The sequence below is a fragment of the Magnolia sinica genome, chromosome 14, assembly GCF_029962835.1.
Source record: "Magnolia sinica isolate HGM2019 chromosome 14, MsV1, whole genome shotgun sequence".
Taxonomy (NCBI): Eukaryota; Viridiplantae; Streptophyta; class Magnoliopsida; order Magnoliales; family Magnoliaceae; genus Magnolia; species Magnolia sinica.
This window is the reverse complement of record NC_080586.1, coordinates 74,645,644-74,667,500: the sequence shown is the minus strand read 5'-3', so window position 1 is coordinate 74,667,500 and position 21,857 is coordinate 74,645,644. Positions and strand designations below refer to the sequence as shown.

Below are 21,857 nucleotides of genomic sequence, written 5' to 3'. Positions count from 1 at the left end.
AGACGTCTGCACAAGAGAGAGAGAGATAGTTAGAGTTTTATTTTTTATTTTTTCTATTTTTTTATGTTTCTGTTTAAGAGAATTAGCCTAATCATGTCGGGCTAAACCTCTTAGTTAGGGCTAAGAGGTGAAGCTTGTAGTATAATTGAACTGATGTTGATTGATTCTGGTTTGATTAATAGGAATCCTTTCAATTTTTAATGGTTCGTTGTGACCGAAATTACAGATCTGCGATGGCTTTGAGTATTTCCTACCCCTTATTATGATTATACAGTTAGAAAGCCCTGTTGTTCACTATCGCCCCTTGGACATGGTTGGATGATGAAACCCTTCCTAATATTCATACATCTCTCAGATTGGCTATGGATTGGTATAATTCTGTTGTTTACTTTGTCTCATGGGCATGGTTTTGTGATGGAATCCATTCTAATTCTCATACCTCTCATCTCTTTGCAAACTAGATCAAAGGAAGTTCAGATAGAGCTTTAGTGATATATCTTCCAACTGGATGAAGATGGGACTCGAAGTCTAGTTGAGTTCATGAATCAAGCGTAGATCTCCCTGACCTCTATAAGTAGATCCTCGGCACCCTAGTTTCCTACCTTTGATTTCTACAATTTTTTAGTTTAATGATTCACAATTCTTCTCTTATTTTCTTCTGATTTAGGTTTTATATTATTCTAGTTCTAGTTCGGGTTATTTTCAGATTACGTACAGGTTTCAGTCCCTGTGGATTTGACCTCGGTCTTACCGAGTTTATTACTACATCACAATCCTATACTTGGGGTGTGAACATGATTTAGGAGGCCTTATCCCTTTGCAGGTCCAATGACTTCTCCAAGATCGATCTGGTTAGTGATTCTAAAACCGTTGTGGAATCCATCTCCAAATCCTGCTGCCCGTCTTGGTTCATTTGGTATTGGTGGATTAAGATTAATTCTTTGATGGCAGGCATGGATATCTCCCTTTCATGCTCTTCAAGAGAAGCTAATGCAGTGGCGGATGATCTCGCGCGAATGGGTAGTAATGGCCAGGTTCACCGTCTCTTCCAATCAGTCTCTGACCTTCCCCCTTATATTAGGGGTCTCCTCTTTCTTGGCAAAGTAGGCTTAGGCTACCTCAGAGAATCTTAGTCTTGGGTAGTATGTGGTTATATGATAGGTGAGGTCTGTATCTTTTTGTTGGGGGCCACTCGAATGGATGTAAATTTCTCATGTTCAATGAAATTTCATGGCATGAGTCCACCTTTAAATTTTTTTTATACAAAATATGCGTGTGCAAGGGAACTTCTTACACATTAATAATTAAAAGTAAAAAGTAGATTGACATTCAATCCATTCAACTAGGTTGACCCCTCTCAAAATTTGGATGGCTAAAAGTCACATCAACCTGGGCCATTCAATGAAAACAATGGACAACCACCCAAAAATCTTAAAATTGTCTCAAAATAAGATATTTTCCCTTACTATATATGATAGATTTTATTTTATATATATATATATCTATATATCGAGAGAGAGAGAGAGAGAGAGAGAGAGAGAGAGAGAGAGAGAGAGAGAGAGGAATGCTCACCTACGCACCCCGTCACTATATGCGCACTTTGATATCAATCGTCGGATAAGACGGATGGCATAGATAAGGCGCTCTTAAGCGTTAGTTTGAAAAAGAGAGCTTCCTTCTCCCGTGCTTTGGTGAGAACGAGAGTCTGTTACTCGCACTCACGCCTAATCTTCTTGAGGATCTCCTGCAAAAGCCTCATGCGGTAAGTTGACCTAAGTGAGACCCACCGTGATGTTTGTGATAAATCTATCCTTTCCATCCATTTTTTGATCTTATTTTAGGACTTGAGACCAAAAGTGAGCATGATAGTACTTAAGTGGGCCGCATTAAAGGAAATAGTGGGTAGAGAAATTCCTACCATTGAAACCTTCCTAGGGCCCACTGTGATGTTTATTTTTCATCAAACCTGTTCATAAGGTCACAAAGACCTGGGTGAAAGTAAAACACAAATATCAGCTTGATCTAAAACTTCTATTGTTCCCGAGTATTTTTCAACGATAAGCCTTTAATCCTCATTTCGGGGCTAATCGAGCAATGGATCTACCTCAGTTTTGCTTCGCTAGCTTAAAATGACAAGAAGAAATGCATGGACGGTGTGGATAAAATCCATACATCACAGTGGCCTTCAGAGCCCTAGCCTGTCCCCATCTCGGGATGGGTGGGAAAGTACCCAATCTACACACAGGGAGGTTTCAATGGTAGGAATTTTCTTGCCCACTATTTCCTTGAGTATTGTACTCTAATCACTTTTGGTCTCAGTTCCTAAAATGAGCTCAAAAAATGGATGGACTCTCTCATAAACATCACGGTGGGTCCCACATAGGTTTACAGCACAACAACTTACTGGGAAAGCCGGAATGAGGCGACGTGCGATGAGAGACTCTCTCCCTCGAGTGCTGGACGCGGATTAGTAACAGACAGGTTGAGTAGCGAGACTCCCTGCTTGTCACCAAGTTATGTGGGCCCACCATGATATATGCGTTGTATCCACACGTCCATTTATTTGGAGAGATCATTTTAGGGCATGAGCAGCCAAAGAATGAGGTAGATCCAAAGCTTGAGTGGACCCTGCCACAGAAAACAGTAGGAAGAGTGATGCCTACCATTGGAATATTCCTAAGGTCCACCATGATGTTTATTTGAGATCCAACCTATTCATAAGTTAAAGTAGACATGAAAGAGGGGAAACACAAATATCAGCTTGATCGAAAACTTTTGTGCCCTTAGAATTTTTTAAGGGTGGGCATCACTCTCCCTACTGTTTTCTGTGGTGGGGTCCACTTGAGCTTTGGATCTTACTCATTCTTTAGTTCATGCCATAAAATGATCTCTCCAAATCTATGGACGATGCGGATACAAAACATACATTATGGTGGGGCCTACGGAACTTCTTATGTCACTTGAGCAGGAGCATTGTTACTCAACTTGTCAATAGCTAATCCTCTTCCTAGAAATGTGGGAGATGGGAACTCTTTCTCAAACTCGCACTTAGAAGCGTCTTCATCTGGACCATCCACCTTTTCGGACGGTTGATGTCAGGGTGCGTGTGCGTGTATATATATTTGCCCTATTTGGTTAGGGACCTCATGAATTGTAAGTTTTCTTTTTGAGGTCGTTCCTCATAAAAATAAAATAAAATTGAGTATTATTCTCAATGAACACATAAGAAAACTATCTAATATTTCAATTCTTGTTTTTTTTTTTTTTTAATATATATATTTAAAAACTAAGCTTTTCATTCATCAAAGAGAATCTTTACATAGATTGGCTGGACATTTCGGGCACCCTACTAGAAAATACAGAGGGCCGCCTATCGTATGCCAGGTATATACAAATCACCTAACTCGGATTCCTAAAGATTTTTTGAAGGACACCTAGGCCTGATCTATCCAGGACTAATAGACCCTTAATATGTATCGAAAGCTAGGCCCAGCAGCTGAACATCGACGACACCTGGGAAAGACTACCAATGTAGGTCAAGGCATTGGCCGGGGCATTCTCTTCCCTCGGGATATGGCTAAAGATGAACTGTAACACCCTGATTCTCATAACCCGATGATAGTCGCTCCTCATAGAGAACCCGAGTATTACGTTATAAAATGGACCATCGTACATCCAATTAATAGTAATTTCAAAGCGTGAAGTAAAGCAATCACTACAAAAGCTGGGAATATCAAGAGTAACGAAAAGAAGCTTAATACATGTAAATGGGAGCAAAATGAAATCCCACACTAAGGTAAATATTTTACAACTCAAATATAACACATAGTCTAAAATACAAAAGCAAGTAAATCCTAAAGCCCCAAAGGCTCAATAACATTCACATAGAGTTCTTCCTTGCCAAACTCTACCTCAGCCGTCCCTAGAATCCCGTCATAGGGGTCTCCACCTGTTCATCTTACCTGTGTCTATTTGGTGCAACCGCACGATTGGGTGAGTGAAAACTTGGTGGGAACTTCCCGCAAGGATTCATGCTTATCATATCATTCCAAAATAGTTTAAATCAACATATTTCAATTATAAGGAGACTAATCATGAAATTATAAACGAATGTATGGGTGTATAAATGTATGGACAAGTCACAGATCTGGAGATGCACATCCAGTTGTCAAAATAAAGGTCGCCCAAGGCGAACTAGGCACCCGGAAAAATACTCATAGGTACGCCGAAGGAAAACTAGCCGCCCGGAAAAGATCATGCAGATTGCCCGCGGTAGATTATCTACCTTGGAAAAGCCATGAAAGTGAGTGCGCCCAAAAATATCTCCTGAAAAAATACATGGGGTATGCCCGAGGAGTGTCTAATCCTGGAAAAGCCTAATGAAAAGAAAGAGCGCCCAAAGTGACCCAAATGCACAGGTTCTGTGAGTTAAACTAAAGTGTTGAACTTTCAGTAAATCGAACAGAATGTAGCTTACATTGAGCACCTAGAAAAACTCATATGTCATGTGTGAATGTCATGTACCATGATGCTCATGCACATTCCATAGGATTAACAAGATTCCTCTCACAAGCATGATCAAGAAATGTAGTCCTTTAATAGGATATCCAACATTTAAATATGAACTTAGTATAAAATCATTTACTTTCCCAAGGTCCAAAGGAGGGCCCAAATATGACATTTCAAACACATTTGGATAGTAACTTGATTACTACACATCTTAAGAAAAGATATTCGTTTATATCAAACTATAACAATTCTAACCCATATAATGAGAAATGGAGCAAGCTTATTATTGTAGTGGAAGCAAGGACTCTTACATTTAATGCAACTAGAAGATGTATATATGTATTTTCAAATGTGGCGTGATAATGTGCAACAAGTAGGAATATTGTGCGTGTACACAAGCAATTCCCAATATGGCATGGTGATCTTAAAGCAATTCTCATAGGACATATGTTGGGGTAACATAAATTGAGACAGTCCCACATGTTTATTCATGTCAATTCAAAGTTAAAGGAACACAACTACTATTTGCATAATTATAATATCTTTCTATCATTATTTTATAATTCCATAAAATGATGGATATCCCTCACCTTGAGTGAATGCTTCTCTTGATTCGATACGTTCTTAGGGGGTGGATGTATTGATCCTAAAATCCAAGTATGTATATTTAAACTCCTAGTTCCAATGCATAAAGTTTACTAGTCATATGAAGGTTGATTTCCACTTACTAGTTTTGGCAGATTGGAGGAAGGAGTGTCTTCCAAGGTATCCAGTTGTTGGTTGTGCCTGGACGAAGCATTTCAAGACCTCATTGAGTTACGACCGAGTTGACTCGGTCGGGGCTTTTAACCAACAGCGAGTTGGGTTAGTTACAAGGGTCTCATCTACTACAAGGCCTAATTCACTTTATCCAACGCTGTTCGGATCATACACAGGCGATTGGAGTTCCCTGATTTAGTTGGAAAACTGAACGAGTCAACTTGTTATGAGAACAGAGTTGACTCAGTCAGGTAACCTAGTCGAGTCAACCCCCTTATTGTGTATTGGGTTGGTGCAGTTGGGGAAAACAGCTGGGTCATCCCTCAATCGGGCGGGTCGTGATTGTCCATGCCTGGTTTTAACCAGGGCGACCAGCACCCTATGCCCAACTGAGTTGGGATCGACTCACCAGCGTCGTACCCGAACCGCTGACTTGGTGGTGGTTCGAGTGCAAACGGCACTCCCAACCTCTGTTCTTGGCGAAACAGAGCTCGGTTCGAAGTGCTGGACTTGGCTCCAGGGGAAACCGACCACTGCTATGATTGCAGATCGGTTTTCTTGCACTGGAATGGTGTAGAGTCACGAAACTCACACCCCAGTCGAGGGGACTGTGAACATGGCAGCTGAGTGGTGAAAGTCTCCAATGATAGAGGGAGAGTAGGTGTGATTACCTGGACTGGGGCTGAACGGTAGTTCGGTAGAGATGAAACCCGTTTGCAACAGGATGTAGACTGAGTCAGGGTCCGGGTTTTGGATGACCGGGTCAAGCAGCAACTGGAAACAGGTTCCAGCAGCTACCACGCACACCCCGCCTTCAATATCTCCCACAGACACCTTTCCTCCCCAATGCCTTCTCCCACTCCTTCCAAATCCCTCCTCTCACACTCTGTTTCCTCTACTGTAGGCGGGTCACATAGCTGAGTCGGGTTGCAACTAGTCTGCAACTCGCTCCAGCGTTGACGGCGCTCAGATCACTCTCTCTTTCTCCTTTCTATTTTTCTACTCCGTTTCTCTTGGGATTCGCCCTAATAAAATGGGTATTTGTAGCTCTTTCTGTTTCTGGAGCATTCCATAGCTAATCTCGAAGATTAGTGCGGAGATTACTAAAGTTAATCGAAAACGGTTTGGCACTAGGATCACCCAATGTTTTGAATCCCATGCATGGGTCCCTTTGATTTACCCTTGTAGATATTAAATGAGCTGGGATACACGATGGACGGACCAGATCATTGAATGGGTCTGATTGGCAGAAAGTGGGTCTCTCAGTTGGATCGAGTAAGGTGACCCACTGATCATGGCGTTTTTGCCATGGTCCGGTTATCCATTGATCAGAGGCGTCTAGAAGGATTGGATGGTGCTCAGAAGGACTACGTGGCCCACCCAACGGTGTGTAATAGCCGGTGATACCACTAATCCGGGAGTGGCGGTGTCTCGTGGCCACGCGATTTCTCATCAAAATCTCGGTATTGCTACGAGATTTTAAACTGCCCTAAGACGGAAGATCCATATTAGCTCAGGAGAAACCTCCAAAAGCCAACGAACGACTGAGATTCGCCTTCCCTCAATAGGGAAGGATCTTTTTCCGCTTTCCCGCGAGTAGGGCACTATTTCCGGAAATCGTAGGTCTGACGCGGCTGTTCTCCGCGTACGTGGCTTCCTTCTGATCGTTTCTAACGGTCGGATTGGTCGGAGGCGTGGCGTACGTGGACACTCCATCTACGTCAGCGGCATTTTCGTATGTTGCGTTCTGGTTTGTGGACAGAGGCCGAACGGACGGTTTTCAATCCTGAGTATCTTCATGAGTGTGGTCCGTGGGACCCTATCCATCAGAAGGACGGTCTGGATTCGTCTTTCGTATTTATAATAGCGTCCGTTTGCGTCGACAGACGGACGGTCCGTTTTGGCGCAGCGCAGGGCGGGAGGAAATTTCGAATTTCCTTGCTTTTGTGATTTTCATCGGGTCAAAGCAGCTTTGACCCGAGGTGGAGATTTCGTGCACGGCGTGTGTATGAAATCCGTGTACATGCACCTATTAAATGGAGTTTCCACGTGATGATCAGTGTGATCCACGCCGTCTGTTTGAATCCACATGTCCTGTTAGGCTATCTGACTATTTTTTGGGCAATTCATATGCTTAGGTGGGTACTTTTAACCTTTGACTCTTATTTGTGGATTTACATTGATCTGGTGGTCGGATTGACTCTAATTCGAATATCAACGGTTAAAAAAAGAAAAAGGTCTAAGGGAACACTTAACTAGTAATCAGTTGCTGAATTAGGGATTAGATGACTCAATATGCACTTATGATACTTTTAATAATAATAATAAAAATAATAATAATATATTATTATTATTATTATTATTGGTGGTAATAGTATCTACGATTTCTTGTACTCTTCTCTTGTACTTTTCTCTAGTTGTTTATGTGGGTCACAATATAGGAGTCTCAACTTACTATTATAGGTTTGTTTTAATTTAACCGTGGAGTTTTAGTGGTGGGTTGTGAGTATTATGGCTTGGTTAATAACTTAGGTTTTATGTACCCTCCTACAGACATGCAATTTGGGTTTATAATGGTAACATTCATGTATGCAAAAGTATGGGTGTTACATGAACGCCCCTTTACTCCTAAGCTCCTCAATCCTTTTGAGCCAATTCTTCCAAACCCAACTTGGCCTCGAGCTACCGTAAAGGAGATTATTCACAAAATTGGAGTCTGACTTGACCTCCACCCTGTGTAGGCTAAGGGCTAGACAAACTGATAATCCGTTCCAAACCACACGAAGCTCCACTCTGTTGATGGGCCCCTCTCCAAAACCTACTGCAAATGCAAAGATGAGGTTCCCTTTAGAGTCTTTACAAATCCCACCTCCACCTGAGGGGCCTGAGTTACCCCGCGCCGACCCATTGACATTTAACTTGGCCCAACCCTATTTTAATTCCTATTTTTTCCCTCTATTTAGTTTCTATCACACATGGTGATTGAAATATCATAATATTAGGTTATCGTGTTTTCATCGAGGGGCAACCATGTTGACACAGGGATGAGCGTGATGAGGTCGATCACTGTCTCCCACAAAGATAACTACTGTGAATCCATGGAGCTTCTCTTGACTCCTCACAGAGATACCTCGAATCCACGAAGGATAATAATAAAATAGAAATAAATCCTAGAAATTTGAAATTTATTTGATTGATGTCTAATGTGTCTATATTACACCATTAATATAGAAAAAAAATTAAAATTCGTAATAACTGAAAATAACAAAATTCTAGCTCTAATAAAAATCCTAATTTTAATATATAAAACTCCTATAAAACCTAATTTCTAAAAATAAAAATTCCAAGTAAGATTTTACTAGAAGAGTCCTAGCATGATTAAAAGTTGTTTTTAAAAAAGAAAAAAAATTTAAAACTGTAAAAGTTAGAAAATATTAAAAAATTCAGAATTACTAAAAATAGTAATTTTTCCTTAAATTTTCATTTTTTGACTTGAAAGTGTGCGTTTTCTAACGAAATGGACAAACGTGAGCCACTATGTGGGATGGTTCACCTTGGATGACCCGTTTCAATAAAGATTGATAGGTTACGCACCCCTTAACAATACCCAGATCAAAAGATATGATTAATTTACGGTCCACCTTCTTTTGGTTCAACCATGCTAGGAATGTATCCATGCCATGTTCTACATCAGACCCCTCCACTTGGAAAAAAATTGTTCTCGAGTTACTCAAGGGACTTTGCTTATGGTATTCAAATAATTTATGGCGTCGATATTTTTCAACATTTTCCTTGTATTTTGCATTAGGCTCTTGAGTTGACATAATACATATATGCATGCTCTCATTAACTTGATCAATATGGATAAACTCCTTTACTTGTGCTTGCAAAATCTCGCATCCTTTTTAATAATGTAGACAATTGGGTAGACTTACTCCTGAGACATGATCAATGTGGTTGTGTATATCTCGTATGGTAGGCAATTTATTAGGGAGTTCATCGAGCACAATCGCCTTGAACTCCTGCAACACTGGTTTTAAAATCTTCTGGGATGTTCACAGGCTCCATATAATTTTCACTTCCAAATAATGCATCTACATATCCTGTCTCCTCATATTGTTTCACAAAATCATGTTTGGTTATGAGAGACTGTTTCTCAATTTTAGAAGTCTTGGGTTGGTTCTCTGTTCCCATAGGGACGAAGATAAACTTTCTACCATATTTAATAAATATAAATACATTTTTTTGACCTCTATGTGTAGCATTAACATTATATTGCCATGGTCGACCAAGTAACATGTGACAAACTTCCATATCGACCACGTTACAAAGTATTTGATCCTAATAATTTTTACCAATTGAAAAAGAGACAATGCATTATTCGGGTACCTCTATTTTGTTGACCTCCTTGATCCATCCAATCGTGTACGAAGATGGGTGCTTTTTTGTTTTCAGTTGTAACTTTTTCACCATTATTTTCAACATGAGATTTTCACTACTCCTGACATCAATGATCACATTACAAACTTTCTAGTTTATAGTGTACTTTGTTCGAAAGATATTTTGTCGCTGTAAATCTATCTCTACCTTTGGCATGTACAACGACTTCTTCACGATCAAATGGTGGCTTGTGATTCACCATCATCTGATGGTGCTCTGTGAAAACTGGGGTTATATCGTACAATGACCATGGGTGGTTGAGCATCGCCTTGGGCTCGGGGCGGAATTAGCGCATCCGCAATATGGTCGAGTGTTTCCTTACAGCCCTTGCATAGACAACTAACTCTCTCGATGGAAAGCTTCCATTCTTTATAAAAGATAATGAATTTCTGGATCACCGTACACAAGATTTTTGTCTATACCTTTATTATTTGCCATCAGTCCGAGGGGAGTCTTTTCTCTGATATTAATTGACGTGGGGATGGGTGTGATGATTACTCCGAATCTACGGAGCTTCATGGACTCCTCATAAACATACCTCGAATAAACGAGGGAGAATAAGAAAATAGAAATGAATTCTAGAAATTTGAAATTTAATCGATTGATGTCTAATGTGTCCCTATTACACCATTAATATAGAAAAAAACCAAAATTCGTAATTATCAAAAATAAAAAAAAATTCTAACTCTAATAAAAATCCTAATTTTAATAAAACTCTTTTAAAACCTAATTTCTAAAAAAAATAATTCCAAATAAGCTTTTGCTAGAAGAGTCCTAGCATGATTACAAGTTATTTCTAAAAAAAGAAAATCTAAAACTGTAAAAGTAAGAAAATATTAAAAAATTTGAAATTACTAAAAATAGTGAATTTTTTCTTAAAATTTCATTTTTGACCTGAAAGTGTGCGTTTTCTAATGAAATGGACAAACGTGACCCACAATGCGGGTTGTTCACCTCAGATGGCCCGTTTCAGTAAAGATTGATAGGTTATGCTCCAATCTCAATCGTGCGAGCGAGCGAAATCCAAAATAGAGGAGATGTCGAAGCGAGGTCGTGGAGGATCTGTCAGAAACAAGTTCCGAATGTTGCCGGGTCTTCCGATGGCGGCGACCTTGAACTGCGCCGACAACACCAGCGCTAAGAATCTCTACATAATCTCCGTGAAGGGTATTAAGGGCCGGCTCAATCGCTTGCCGTCGGCTTGAGTCGGTGATATGGTCATGGCCACCGTGAAGAAAGGGAAACCTGATATGAGGAAGAAGGTCATGCCTGCTGTGATCGTCAGGCAGCGCAAGCTATTTTGCCGAAAGGATGGTGTGTACATGTATTTCGAAGATAATGCTGAAGTGATAGTGAATCCCAAGGGAGAAATGAAAGGTTCGGCAATTACAGGGCCAATTGGAAAGGAATGCGCAGATTTGTGGCCAAGAATTGCTAGTGCAGCGAATGCCATTGTTTGAGAGATGATGTATGATCTCGGGATTTTTGCTTTGTTGAGTTTGAGCCTTTATTTTGTTTTGGAAGAGAAACTACGCAAGATGTTTTGTTGGTAGATTGGTAAAAAGTCCAAATTGTGTTTTTTGTAGAGAATTTATAAGTTGTAGTGGATTTGGATTTTCTTCTTGTTTGAGTTCTTGATTTAAAAAAGAAGAAGAAGAAGTTATGATCAATTTACGGTCCACCTTTTTTTGGTCCAACCATGCTAAGAGTGTATCTGTGCCATGTTCTACATCACATGTTAGATGAGTTGGATGCACACCACCTTTGGTGAGACTTTCATGTATATGATTTCAGGTGGCAATGACTCAGTCCTAACCTTTAGGCCAGGCTTAGGCTGATGATGAATGGCCCGATCTAACTATCAAGGCGGGCACATTGTAAAATAGGGTAGACAGTTGAATGATGGTTTCCGTTCACAATACATGTGTAGTTTAAGGACACTAGTTGGATATACGTCATGTATCAACGATCATTTGAACCGTTTCTTTAATGGAGCAGCTCACCGCAGATGGAACATACAGAGAACGAAAGAGAGAAATGTTAGATTAGACTACTTCATATCTTATACATGAAAGGATCTGCAGAAATATCTTTCGACTGCTACCCTTCATTCGAAATGGCTGCTCGATGAGGGTGATGTTAGCTTCTGGAACCATGACTGGACTGGCGAGGGATTCATGGCCAGCCTTGTGGAAGGTCCCATTCCAGCCCACCTCAGGGAATTGACGGTCAAGAACTTCTATGCTCCATCTGCCCGATCATTCTGGCACGATATTAGGGACATCCTCCCTGCTGCTACATTCCAGCTCCTGATGAACACCCCTGTTCATCTATCGAGAAGAGAGGACATCCTGGCCTAGGACCTTTTAATGTCCGACGAATTCTCACTCTCTTCAGCTTGGAACGAGATCCGGCAGCACTGGCAGACTCTGCGATGGACGCGTTGGGCTTGGAATAAGGTCCTCCCGCCTAAATTTGGTATTTTTCTCTGGAAGATTATGCACCACGCCATCCCGGTGGATGCGGCGGTCCAAAAATCCGGTGTGCACCTTGCCTCTCGTTGTGAATGTTGTTGTGAAGTTCCTGGGCCATCGCTGGCCAGCGTGGAACCAAACATCGTCAACTTGCATGGCCCTGTTTTGGTCATGTCTGCCTTGCCTTCCTTCCAGCAGTCTTCTCCTTCCTTTGGGACAACATTTTTGCATCAGCGGCCTGCCTCAACCCCTACTTCAGGGCTGTCCATTGCTGCTCCCCTGGCTCCTTCTCAGCCCCCTACTACTGTGCCTCCTCATCTGATCAGGCCCTTCGCTTTCAGGGAGGAGAACTTGGACCACCTTCTCTGTTTCGGGTACACAGCCTCTGTTGTGTGGACCCATTTCCATCGCCTGTTTGACATCCCCTACATTCCCTCCCACTCTATTCAGCAGCGGATCAACTTCTGGTCTTCCAGGGCCTCCTCCACTTCTCGTCAGAAGTTCTTAGTGGGCCTGATTCCTGGCCTTTTATCATGGGAGTTATGGTTGAGCCGAAACGTGTCCAGGTTTGATGAGATCCAGATGTCAGCTTCTTCTATTATTTCTCGGGTCTCCAGATGGCTGCAAGATCTCGGTAGCCCCATTAGTAGCCATCCTTCCCCAATCGTCTCGGGTATCTCTCAATGCCACCATTTTCTCCTTCGCAGGGCCAGGAAACTCGGAGCTAAGCCTCAGATTGTTTGTTGGGTGCGTCCCCCTCCTGGGTGGGTCAAGCTGAACGTGGACGACTCCTCCTGTGGAAATCCGGGAGAGAGTGGTGGAGGAGGAGTCTGCAGGGATTCCCAAGGTCGATTTATTTTTGCCTTCCATCGGTACTACGGTTACACAATGAATATGATAGCGAAGGCTCAGGTTATGCTTGACAGCATCGTCCTTTGTAGCAAGTTGGGCTTTTCGCATATTATCGTGGAATCTGACTCGAAAATGGTGGTGGAAGCAGCTGCCAACCCTTCTCGCCATTGCCCCTGGAACATTTGGTATAAGATGGGGACCATCCACCATATCTGTTGCTCTATCAACCTCTCCTTCAGGCATATCTTCCACGAAGGGATGCAGTGGCGGATGCCCTTGCCAGAGCGGCTAGTAAAGGCTGTGCTAATTCCTTCTTCCGCTCTCCTCTGGGCTTGCCCAGGTGTATCAGAGGCTCCCTGGTCTTGGATAAGGCAGGCCTGGGGAATCTGCGAGTCTGACTCCTCGTGGTGGGGGCCATTTCCCTGGTTTCGTTCTGTTGCCCTGGGCGTAGTGCCCTGTCTTTCTCTTCTGTGTCTTTGGTTTTGTTCGGTTCATGATAGGTGAGCTCCTTTCTTTTTGTTGATTGGAGCTCACCCGAAGCGTTGTACAGTCTTTGGCCATCATATCAATACAATTGTGGTTCTTCAAAAAAAAAAGAAAAAAAAGAAAAAAAGGTGATAACATATCTTGTTCTCATATTGGTTGGTGGGCAGGCTGTCCCATATGAAAAATTCCAATATCCAAAATCGACTCTTGTACTTGACTTGAATTTGAAAGGAAGTTGACAAGTATAAGAGACTCAAGTGGTTGGAATTACATTAGATTCTCATGATGCGGGGGATATTGATTATGAATGTTCTAGGTTTTAGCTTTTTTCTAGTTGTAACTTGAACACATGGTGTCTTGCCAAAACTCTTCTGTAGTTTGTTGAAATCCTCCGTTGCACAAAAAATCGAGATCTTTAAGGCGATGGCGCAAGCTTTTTACATGTTGAAAAAAAAAAAAGACTACCTCATATCTTTGATCATTAAAATCTTTTCCTTACAACGAAGCCTGTCCCGAAGATCCGAATAAATGGCCCATCCTAGCTAATTTTATTTTAACATATTGGCGTCAACAAGCTGAAATTAGTTTTGATGAATTTTTCTATGCAAATTGATTTAGATTGGAGGATCTCGATAGAAGCATACGTGGAATGGCAAAGATTGTTGGGACCCTGGTTTCACTGGTGGGTGTGATGATCATGACACTCTATAGAGGACCTGTTTTGAGGAATGTAGGGGATGCTCTTATTCACATCCAAGGAAGTATTACCATCCACGAAAATTGGATAAAGGGATCCATTCTTGCAGTCGCATACTCCATCACAGCAGCCTTACGGTACATCATGCAGGTTCTCTCTCTCTCTCTCTCTCTCTCTCTCTCTCTCTCTCTCTCTCTCCCCCTCCCCTATAAATGGGCTAGCAATTCAGACCCAAGCCTGACCCGAACCAGTGAACTGCAGCCCGAGACCAAGTGCACCAACTAAAAAAAGTAGGATTTAAGGATTAAATCTCTCTAAGGGCCCATTTTGTGCATTTGGATGCACTTCTTCAAACTCCATGTCAATGCCCGCTTAAAATAAAAGCTAAAGAACGGATGGGATGAAAACCAATCAAATTGGTTTTTGTGGAGACAACAGAAAATAGCAAGCCCATTTTGTGAAAACCCACGTTCAAACAGGCCCAAATTCTATTTATAGGCTTATTATAAGTGGGTTGGAACAGGCCGGGTGCCTAATAGCATTTTTACAAAACAGATTCATGGGTCGACCCAATCGTCAACCAGGTTAACAAATTTGGGTCTGGCTCGACATAATGGGGCCAATGCCACAGTGATGGGCCTGACCTATTTTGGTCCAGGACTACTTGGGCCCGTTTTCAGCCTTTTCAACAAATGCCCCACCATTTGGACGGTCCAGATGTACGATTATTGGGTGCTTTTTACATCTCCTGATTAAGAGAGTACTGAACTTTAACAAGCATTTACAATGGTAGAAAATGTGATGTATGCCGTCCATGGGTAGTGCAGGCAATCACATTGAAGAAATACCCGGCCCAGCTTTCACTAACAACGTGGATGAACTTTGTTGGTGGGGCCCAATCAGCTGTTTTCACAGCATGCATGGTACACAAACCCAAGGCGTGGACTGTTGGATTCAACATCGACCTCTGGAATATCTTATATTGTGTAAGTAAATGTTATGGAAAATTTTTTTTTAGAGAAAAGTGCACCAACATGGGTACACGTGAGTCCACTTTACAAGGGACTCCTTGCAGCTGTGAAATCCAAGCCGTTCATATTGTGGACCCGCAGAGTAGATGTCATGCACAAAAAATACAGGCTCCAATCCACACTAATCTGTGGACCACACAACTGCATTTATCTGTGCCAATTCGTTAGGTTTCTAGAGGACCACTAGAATGATGCTTGTCATGAATGTATCACGAGGCCCGCATCAGAACATCTGTATTGCACATGAGGTGCTCGTTTACATGATCAAGACCATTGATCCTGTGAGCCGCCACATAGATGGGTCCCGTTCATGTGGTGGTCCACCAAAGCAACGGTCCTGATCAGCATATTGTTTGCGATCATTATGTAGGGAGGAACGTGATGAGGTCGATCAAAATCTTCCTCAAGGGATAGCTACTCCTCTGGACTCCCTAGAGAGTATCCTCGAATCCACTGTGATAAAAGCAGGAAAATTTCCTAATAAATCATAAATAATTTGATTGATGATAAAAATGAAATTATAACTCTTTAAATAATGATCTTAAACTTATGGCGGAGTTTTAAACTTGAACTCAACTCAAACACCCTAAAAAATGTGACTTACTATAAATAGTGCACTTACAATTTATAGAGAACTTCTATTCCTACTAGACTTCATGGTTTTCAGCCAAAAATAGTAAGTTTCCAATTTGGCCCCAACTATGTTGTTCTCCTAATTTTTCTAGGTCCTTTTGATGTTAAGCACGGCTTCTACAAGTCAAAGGATCAAAAGTTATGCTTGAATTAAAACTTACTTTAAAACTTACTTTCTTTTTATGGTCAAAACAAAATTAAGTGAGACTTTTGACTGTTGATCCCATGGAATTTTGCAAATCTGGCATGCACAACCTAGCATAGCAGGGTTGGTAGGCTTGAGTAGGTTCTTCTACTCCAAAATCATATATGCTAGGTTGAAAAACTCATCCCAGTTTGTGAGATAGACTAATTTAAGGTTCTCTCTGTCCGGATCATTTCGACCGTTCATCGTACCATCTTTGCCTGAAAGTGTCTGCAACCTGCTCTACATCAGATCAGGTACGTCATGGAACTTTACGATTAGCCTATAGTTCAAAAATTCAAAACTTGGAGTCCCTCAAATGTCCACTGAGTTGAGTTGACTGGAAGACTCGATCGTGTCTCTGACTGTACTTGAAACTTAAAAATTAAAATAGATATATTTATAAAATTAAATATTAATATTTTTATTTATAATTAATATAAAATATCACAAAACATTACTCATGGGGTTTGGCATTTAGATCTCCCTCTCTCACCTCCTTTTTATTAAAAAAGATAAATAAATAAATAAAAGAAACAGCATCATTGTGACTAACCGTGTGTCACTCCTGTTAATTGAGTCAATGAATGCCTAGCAACGCTAGTTCAAAAACCTGAAAGCTTGACTCAACTCATGTTCCATCGGGTTAAGTTAGAGTTGACCCAACTTGACTCAATAATTAATTATTGTAAATTAAAAATATGGTAGAAATGCTAATAGATATTTAAAATAGTTAAATTTAGGACAGTGGGTGTGCTGACTCGACAAATCTCTTTGAGTCTATGCCGAGTCAGGACCATTACCACGTTTCCCAACAAGTCAGCTTGAAATCTGGCTGAGTTGATTTGATGCGGTCAAGTTTCCAGTTGAATAAGTTTTGGAACTATAACAAAAACCAAGTTTATAGGACTTCCATCCTAGAACATAGCAAGAGAAATTGAGTTAGTTGAGTTTCTTGGTGGAGTCATTAAGTTTTAGAATTATTCATTTACCTAAATATTTAACTTCAAATAATCTACTTGGCAGTACTACACAGTAATTACAAATTTAGAATGGCTATCTTTGGTTTAAGAATGACTATAGGCTGTTCCAAATTTAAAGTAGTTTTAAACCATTTTAAATGTAAGAAAAATAGAGAACCCTACATGGCACTGTTGGGGATTTGTGCTGCGGAATCACACAGATCTAGATCTATGATAGCAATTCAAGAGCAACAAGCAATCACAAGAGAACACAAAGATTTAACGTGGAAAAATCCTTGTGGAAAAAAACCACTGCACAAAGCAACAAAAATTCACTATGAAAAGAAATTACAAGAGAGGACTTACCTGATTTGAACAATCTCTAATCTCACCCTTTCTACACCCTTTGATAACCCTAGAACCCTTAGAAAACTCTTAGAAAGCTTTAAAATATATTAGAATAGCCCTAGGGACCCCTATTTATAGTTTAGGAAACTCTACTTATGCAACTCCTTTGGAAAAGTCCGAAAACCGTCTTAAATTTACGCAGTCTATGCAAGATCTGCGTAACCTCGATTGGTCGAGCCATCCCCTCGACTGGTCGAGCGACGCGGACACAAAAATAATAGCACGTTGGACTTTGAGTCGAACAGTGCTCGACTAGTCGAGTGGCTCACTCGACCGGTCGAGAGACCCAAAAAAGACAGATTTAAGGCATCTGTAAACAATCTGCACTATGCCTTCATTCTTCAACCGTGTAGCTTGCTGCCATCTTCTCTTATCTCTGCATCATATCATAGCTTCAATCAACGCTTCTCGTGCATGCTCCGTCCTTCTTTTATGCCATCATCAAGCCTAGAGAAGTTGCACATAACTTGAACTTCTCTATCGGAACGACCTTAGTGAGCATGTCTGTTGGATTCACGCTGATATGCATCTTCTCCAGTGTTACGCCTCCTTCCTCAAGCACCTGTTGGATAAAGTAGTGACGAACATTAATGTGTTTAGTACGTGAGTGATAAACAGAATTTTTAGTTAAATTGATAACGCTCTCGCTATCACAGTTAACTGGTACGGCCTCCTGCTGAAGTCTCAATTGGTTTATCATGCCTCTGAGCTAAACATCTTCTTTAAACGCTTCTGTCACTGCTATATATTCTGCTTCGGTCTTGGAAAGAGCCACTACAGACTGAAGCTTCGACATCCAACTGATTGCTCCACCCGCTAGTACAAACGAGTATCCTGAAGTAGATCTTCTGATATCTATACTGCCTGCGTAGTCGAAATTCACATACCCTAACAACTTTGTCCATGTTTTCTCAAAAGTTAAGACATAGTCTTTCGTATCTCGAATGTATCGAAGTAGCCATTTCATCGCTTCCCAATGTTACTTGTTAGGGTTTGACATGTATATGATCACAACACCTACTACTTGTGAAATATCTAGTCTGGTACAGACCATGACATACATTAAACTGCTAACCGCATTCAAATAAGGCACATGAGACATAATCTACTTTTCCTCATCTGATTTAGGACATTATTCTAAAGAAAGCTTAAAGTGAGCCGCGTAGGGAATGCTCACCGGCTTTGCTTGGTCCACCCCATACTTGATCAACACCTTTTCAAGGTAATCTACCTGTGATAACCAAAGCCTGCTCTTTTTTCTGTCTCTATTAATATCTATGCCGAGAACCCTCTTTGCAGCCCCCTGATCTTTCATCTCGAATATCCTTAATAACTGAGTCTTCAGTATGTTGATTTCAGACATATCATGACAGACGATCAACATACAGTACTAGGATGATGAATTTTTCATCACTAAGTGTCTTGTAATAGACACAGTGATCATATTCACTCCGAGTAAATTTTTGACTCACCATAAAAGAATCAAATTTTTTATACCACTGCCTAAGCGACTGTTTCGGGCCTTACAATGACCTCATTAACTTGCAAACTTTTTTCTTTGCCCCTTTAACTTCGTAACCCTTTGGTTGTTCATGTAGATCTACTCTTCCAGTTCCCTGTGTAAGAATGCAGTCTTCACATCCATCTGTTTTAGCTCGAGATCGTATTGGGCAACCAATGACAACACGAATCTGATAGACACTTGCTTAACTACGGGCGCGGATATCTCTGTGAAGTCGATTCCTTCTCTCTAAGCATAACCCTTCACTACCAACCTTGCTTTCTATCTATCATGTTTCTTTTTGAATAACCACTTGCATCCGATCACTTTTCGGCCTACAAGAAGCTCCACTAGCTCCCATGTATGATTTTTGTGCAACGAGTCCATCTCATCGTCCATAGCCGCCTTCCACTTTTCTGCATCAGGCTCATCAAGAGCCTCCTGAATAGTAGACGGGCCCCTCTCATCTATAATGAGGGCATATACAATATTAGAGTCGTCCTTATATCTTACCGGTAACCTGCGATCACGTGCTGGGTTTCTTCTCACAGGTGACCGCTCCACCTGATCTTATACCTCTGTTTATGCATCTGACTTTGCCTGAGTATCATCTGGGTCAATCTAGATGTCTATGATCAACCTTTCTGGTTCCTTTTGCTCAACTTGATCATTTTTGCGGAATAAAGAGCTTTCATCGAATCTGACGTCACGGCTAGTGATGACCTTGCCTGTGACCTTGTCGAATAACCTGTAACCTTTCACACCAATGTCATAGCCAACAAAGATGCACTTTTAGGCTCTATGGTCTAACTTATCTTTCTCAATTGACGGTACATGAAAGTAAGCCTCACAACCAAAAATGTGTAGATCTGAGTAGTAATTTTCTGACCACTCCACACTTCCTCTGGGATTTTACATTCAATTGTCGTTGAAGGAGACTAGTTTACCAAATAACATGCTGTGTTAACGGCCTCAGTCCATAGGTCCTTGCTCAACGCAGCATTACTTAACATGCATCTGGCCCTCTCCAGGAGAGTCCGATTCATTCGCTCAACCATACCATTTTGCTCGGGCATGTGGCGCACCGTGTTGTTCCTGATGATCCCTTCATCCTTGCAATACTCATTAAACTCAGTGGAAGTAAATTCTCCACCATTGTCAGTTGTTAAAACCTTTATTTTTCGCCCTGACTATTTTTCCACCATTGTCTTCCATTGTTTCAATATGGTGAAAACTTCGGATTTGCGTTTTATGAAGTAAACCCAAACTTTCTTGGAGTAGTCGTCAATGAATGAAACATATATACCATGATGACCCCCCCCTCCCCCCCCCCCCCCAATGGAAACTTCTGGCGATGGCCCCCATACGTCAGAGTGCACATAATCAAGCACTCCCTTACAAACATGTTTTCCAGATTTAAAAGACAATTTAGATTGCTTACCATATATACAATGCTCGTATATATCTAAATCAGAATTTTTAAAAGCTGGAATCAAACATTGATCAGAAAGTACCTTCATGTCCCGCTCACTCATGTAGCCCAGCTGAGCATGCCACATGCGTAGAGACGTGAAGTCTGCAATAGCTGCTGCTGCTCCACCTGCTGAAGTGCTCCCAATCAACCTATAAAGGTTTCCGTACCTTTGCGCTCTCATAACCATGAGTGCCCCTTTCGAAACTTTAAGAACACCATCAATACCGGTGAACTTGCACCCTATAGCCTCAAGTGCACCGAGAGAAATCAGACTTTTCTTCACATCAGGAACGTGCCTGACATCAGTTAAGGTATCCTCCATCCCATCAAACATCTTGATACTCACCGTGCTAATAGCCACAACATTACAGGCATTGTCATTGCCCATAAAAACCTGTCCACCATCGCATTCCTTGTAATTAGCGAACTAACTCCGATGAGGAGTCTTGTGATATGACGCTCCTGTGTCTAGGATTCACTTATCTGCATGATTGTTGTGAACATATCTGATCATGGACACAGACAGAACTTCACCCCCACTTGTTTCTTCATCAGATGTGACAACATTGACTCTTTGGAAGAAGCCTCTGAATTTTTTTTCTTCACTTTAAGATTTCTACAATTCTTCTTCATGTGTCCAGACAACCCATAATTCTAACACTTTAATTTTCCTTTGCCCTTGCCTTTGGATTTGGATATAGGCCTTGAGGATCCTGTACCTCGCTCAGAATCTCTGCCCTTTGTAATCAGTGCATCGGAAGATGCCCCCATGTCGTCATTTAGCATTCTCATAGCCTTACCTTGAAGGGCTGAGATAACGGTGTCAACACTTAGGGTTTTATTTGTAGTACACATCGTGTCCTTGAAAGACTCATATGATGCAGGAAGAGAATTCAACAATATACATGCCTATTCCTCATTTTTTACTACTTCCTCCATATCCAGTAATTTGCACATTGATTTATTAAAGTTGCTGATATAGGCTTCTAGATCTCCACCCTATGCCATCTTGAAAGTATAACATTGTACCTTCAAGTGTAAGCACTTTTCAGAGGACTTCTTTGCATTAATGTTCTTTAACTTCGCCCACAAACTAGCCGCAGTTTTCTCCCTCAAAATATTACAGAGAACCTCGTCCGTGAGACATAAACGGATAGAGGCTAAAGCATTACTATCAAGGTTTTCTCATTCATCATCTTTCATGGTAGATTTTCACTCCTCAAAAACCTTAATCTCGCCTTGCTTGGTTAACAGGCCAATCATTTTAACCTTCCATAATTCAAATTTATTTTTACCTGAGTACCTCTCAATATCAAACTTCCCGTTTCCTATTATTACTAATCCTGCAGATTCAGATCTGTGCCCCAACGATTGCTCTGATACCACTTGTTGGAGATTTGTGCTGCGGAATCACACAGATCTAGATCTAATATAGCAATCCAAGAGC

General features: G+C 41.2%; 1 protein-coding gene and 1 pseudogene across 1 annotated transcript in view; both read left to right on the top strand.

Annotated features, from left to right (window-relative positions):
- Positions 1 to 21,857, top strand: part of LOC131226222 (WAT1-related protein At5g07050-like) — a 43,249-nt gene that overhangs the window by 19,418 nt on the left and 1,974 nt on the right. The window contains exons 4-5 of the mRNA XM_058222003.1: positions 14,139 to 14,367; positions 15,045 to 15,203. Coding sequence (XP_058077986.1) covers positions 14,139 to 14,367; positions 15,045 to 15,203 — 388 coding nt within the window. The remainder of the gene's footprint in view (positions 1 to 14,138; positions 14,368 to 15,044; positions 15,204 to 21,857) is intronic.
- On the top strand, positions 10,717 to 11,329 carry LOC131226219 (large ribosomal subunit protein uL14-like; annotated as a pseudogene).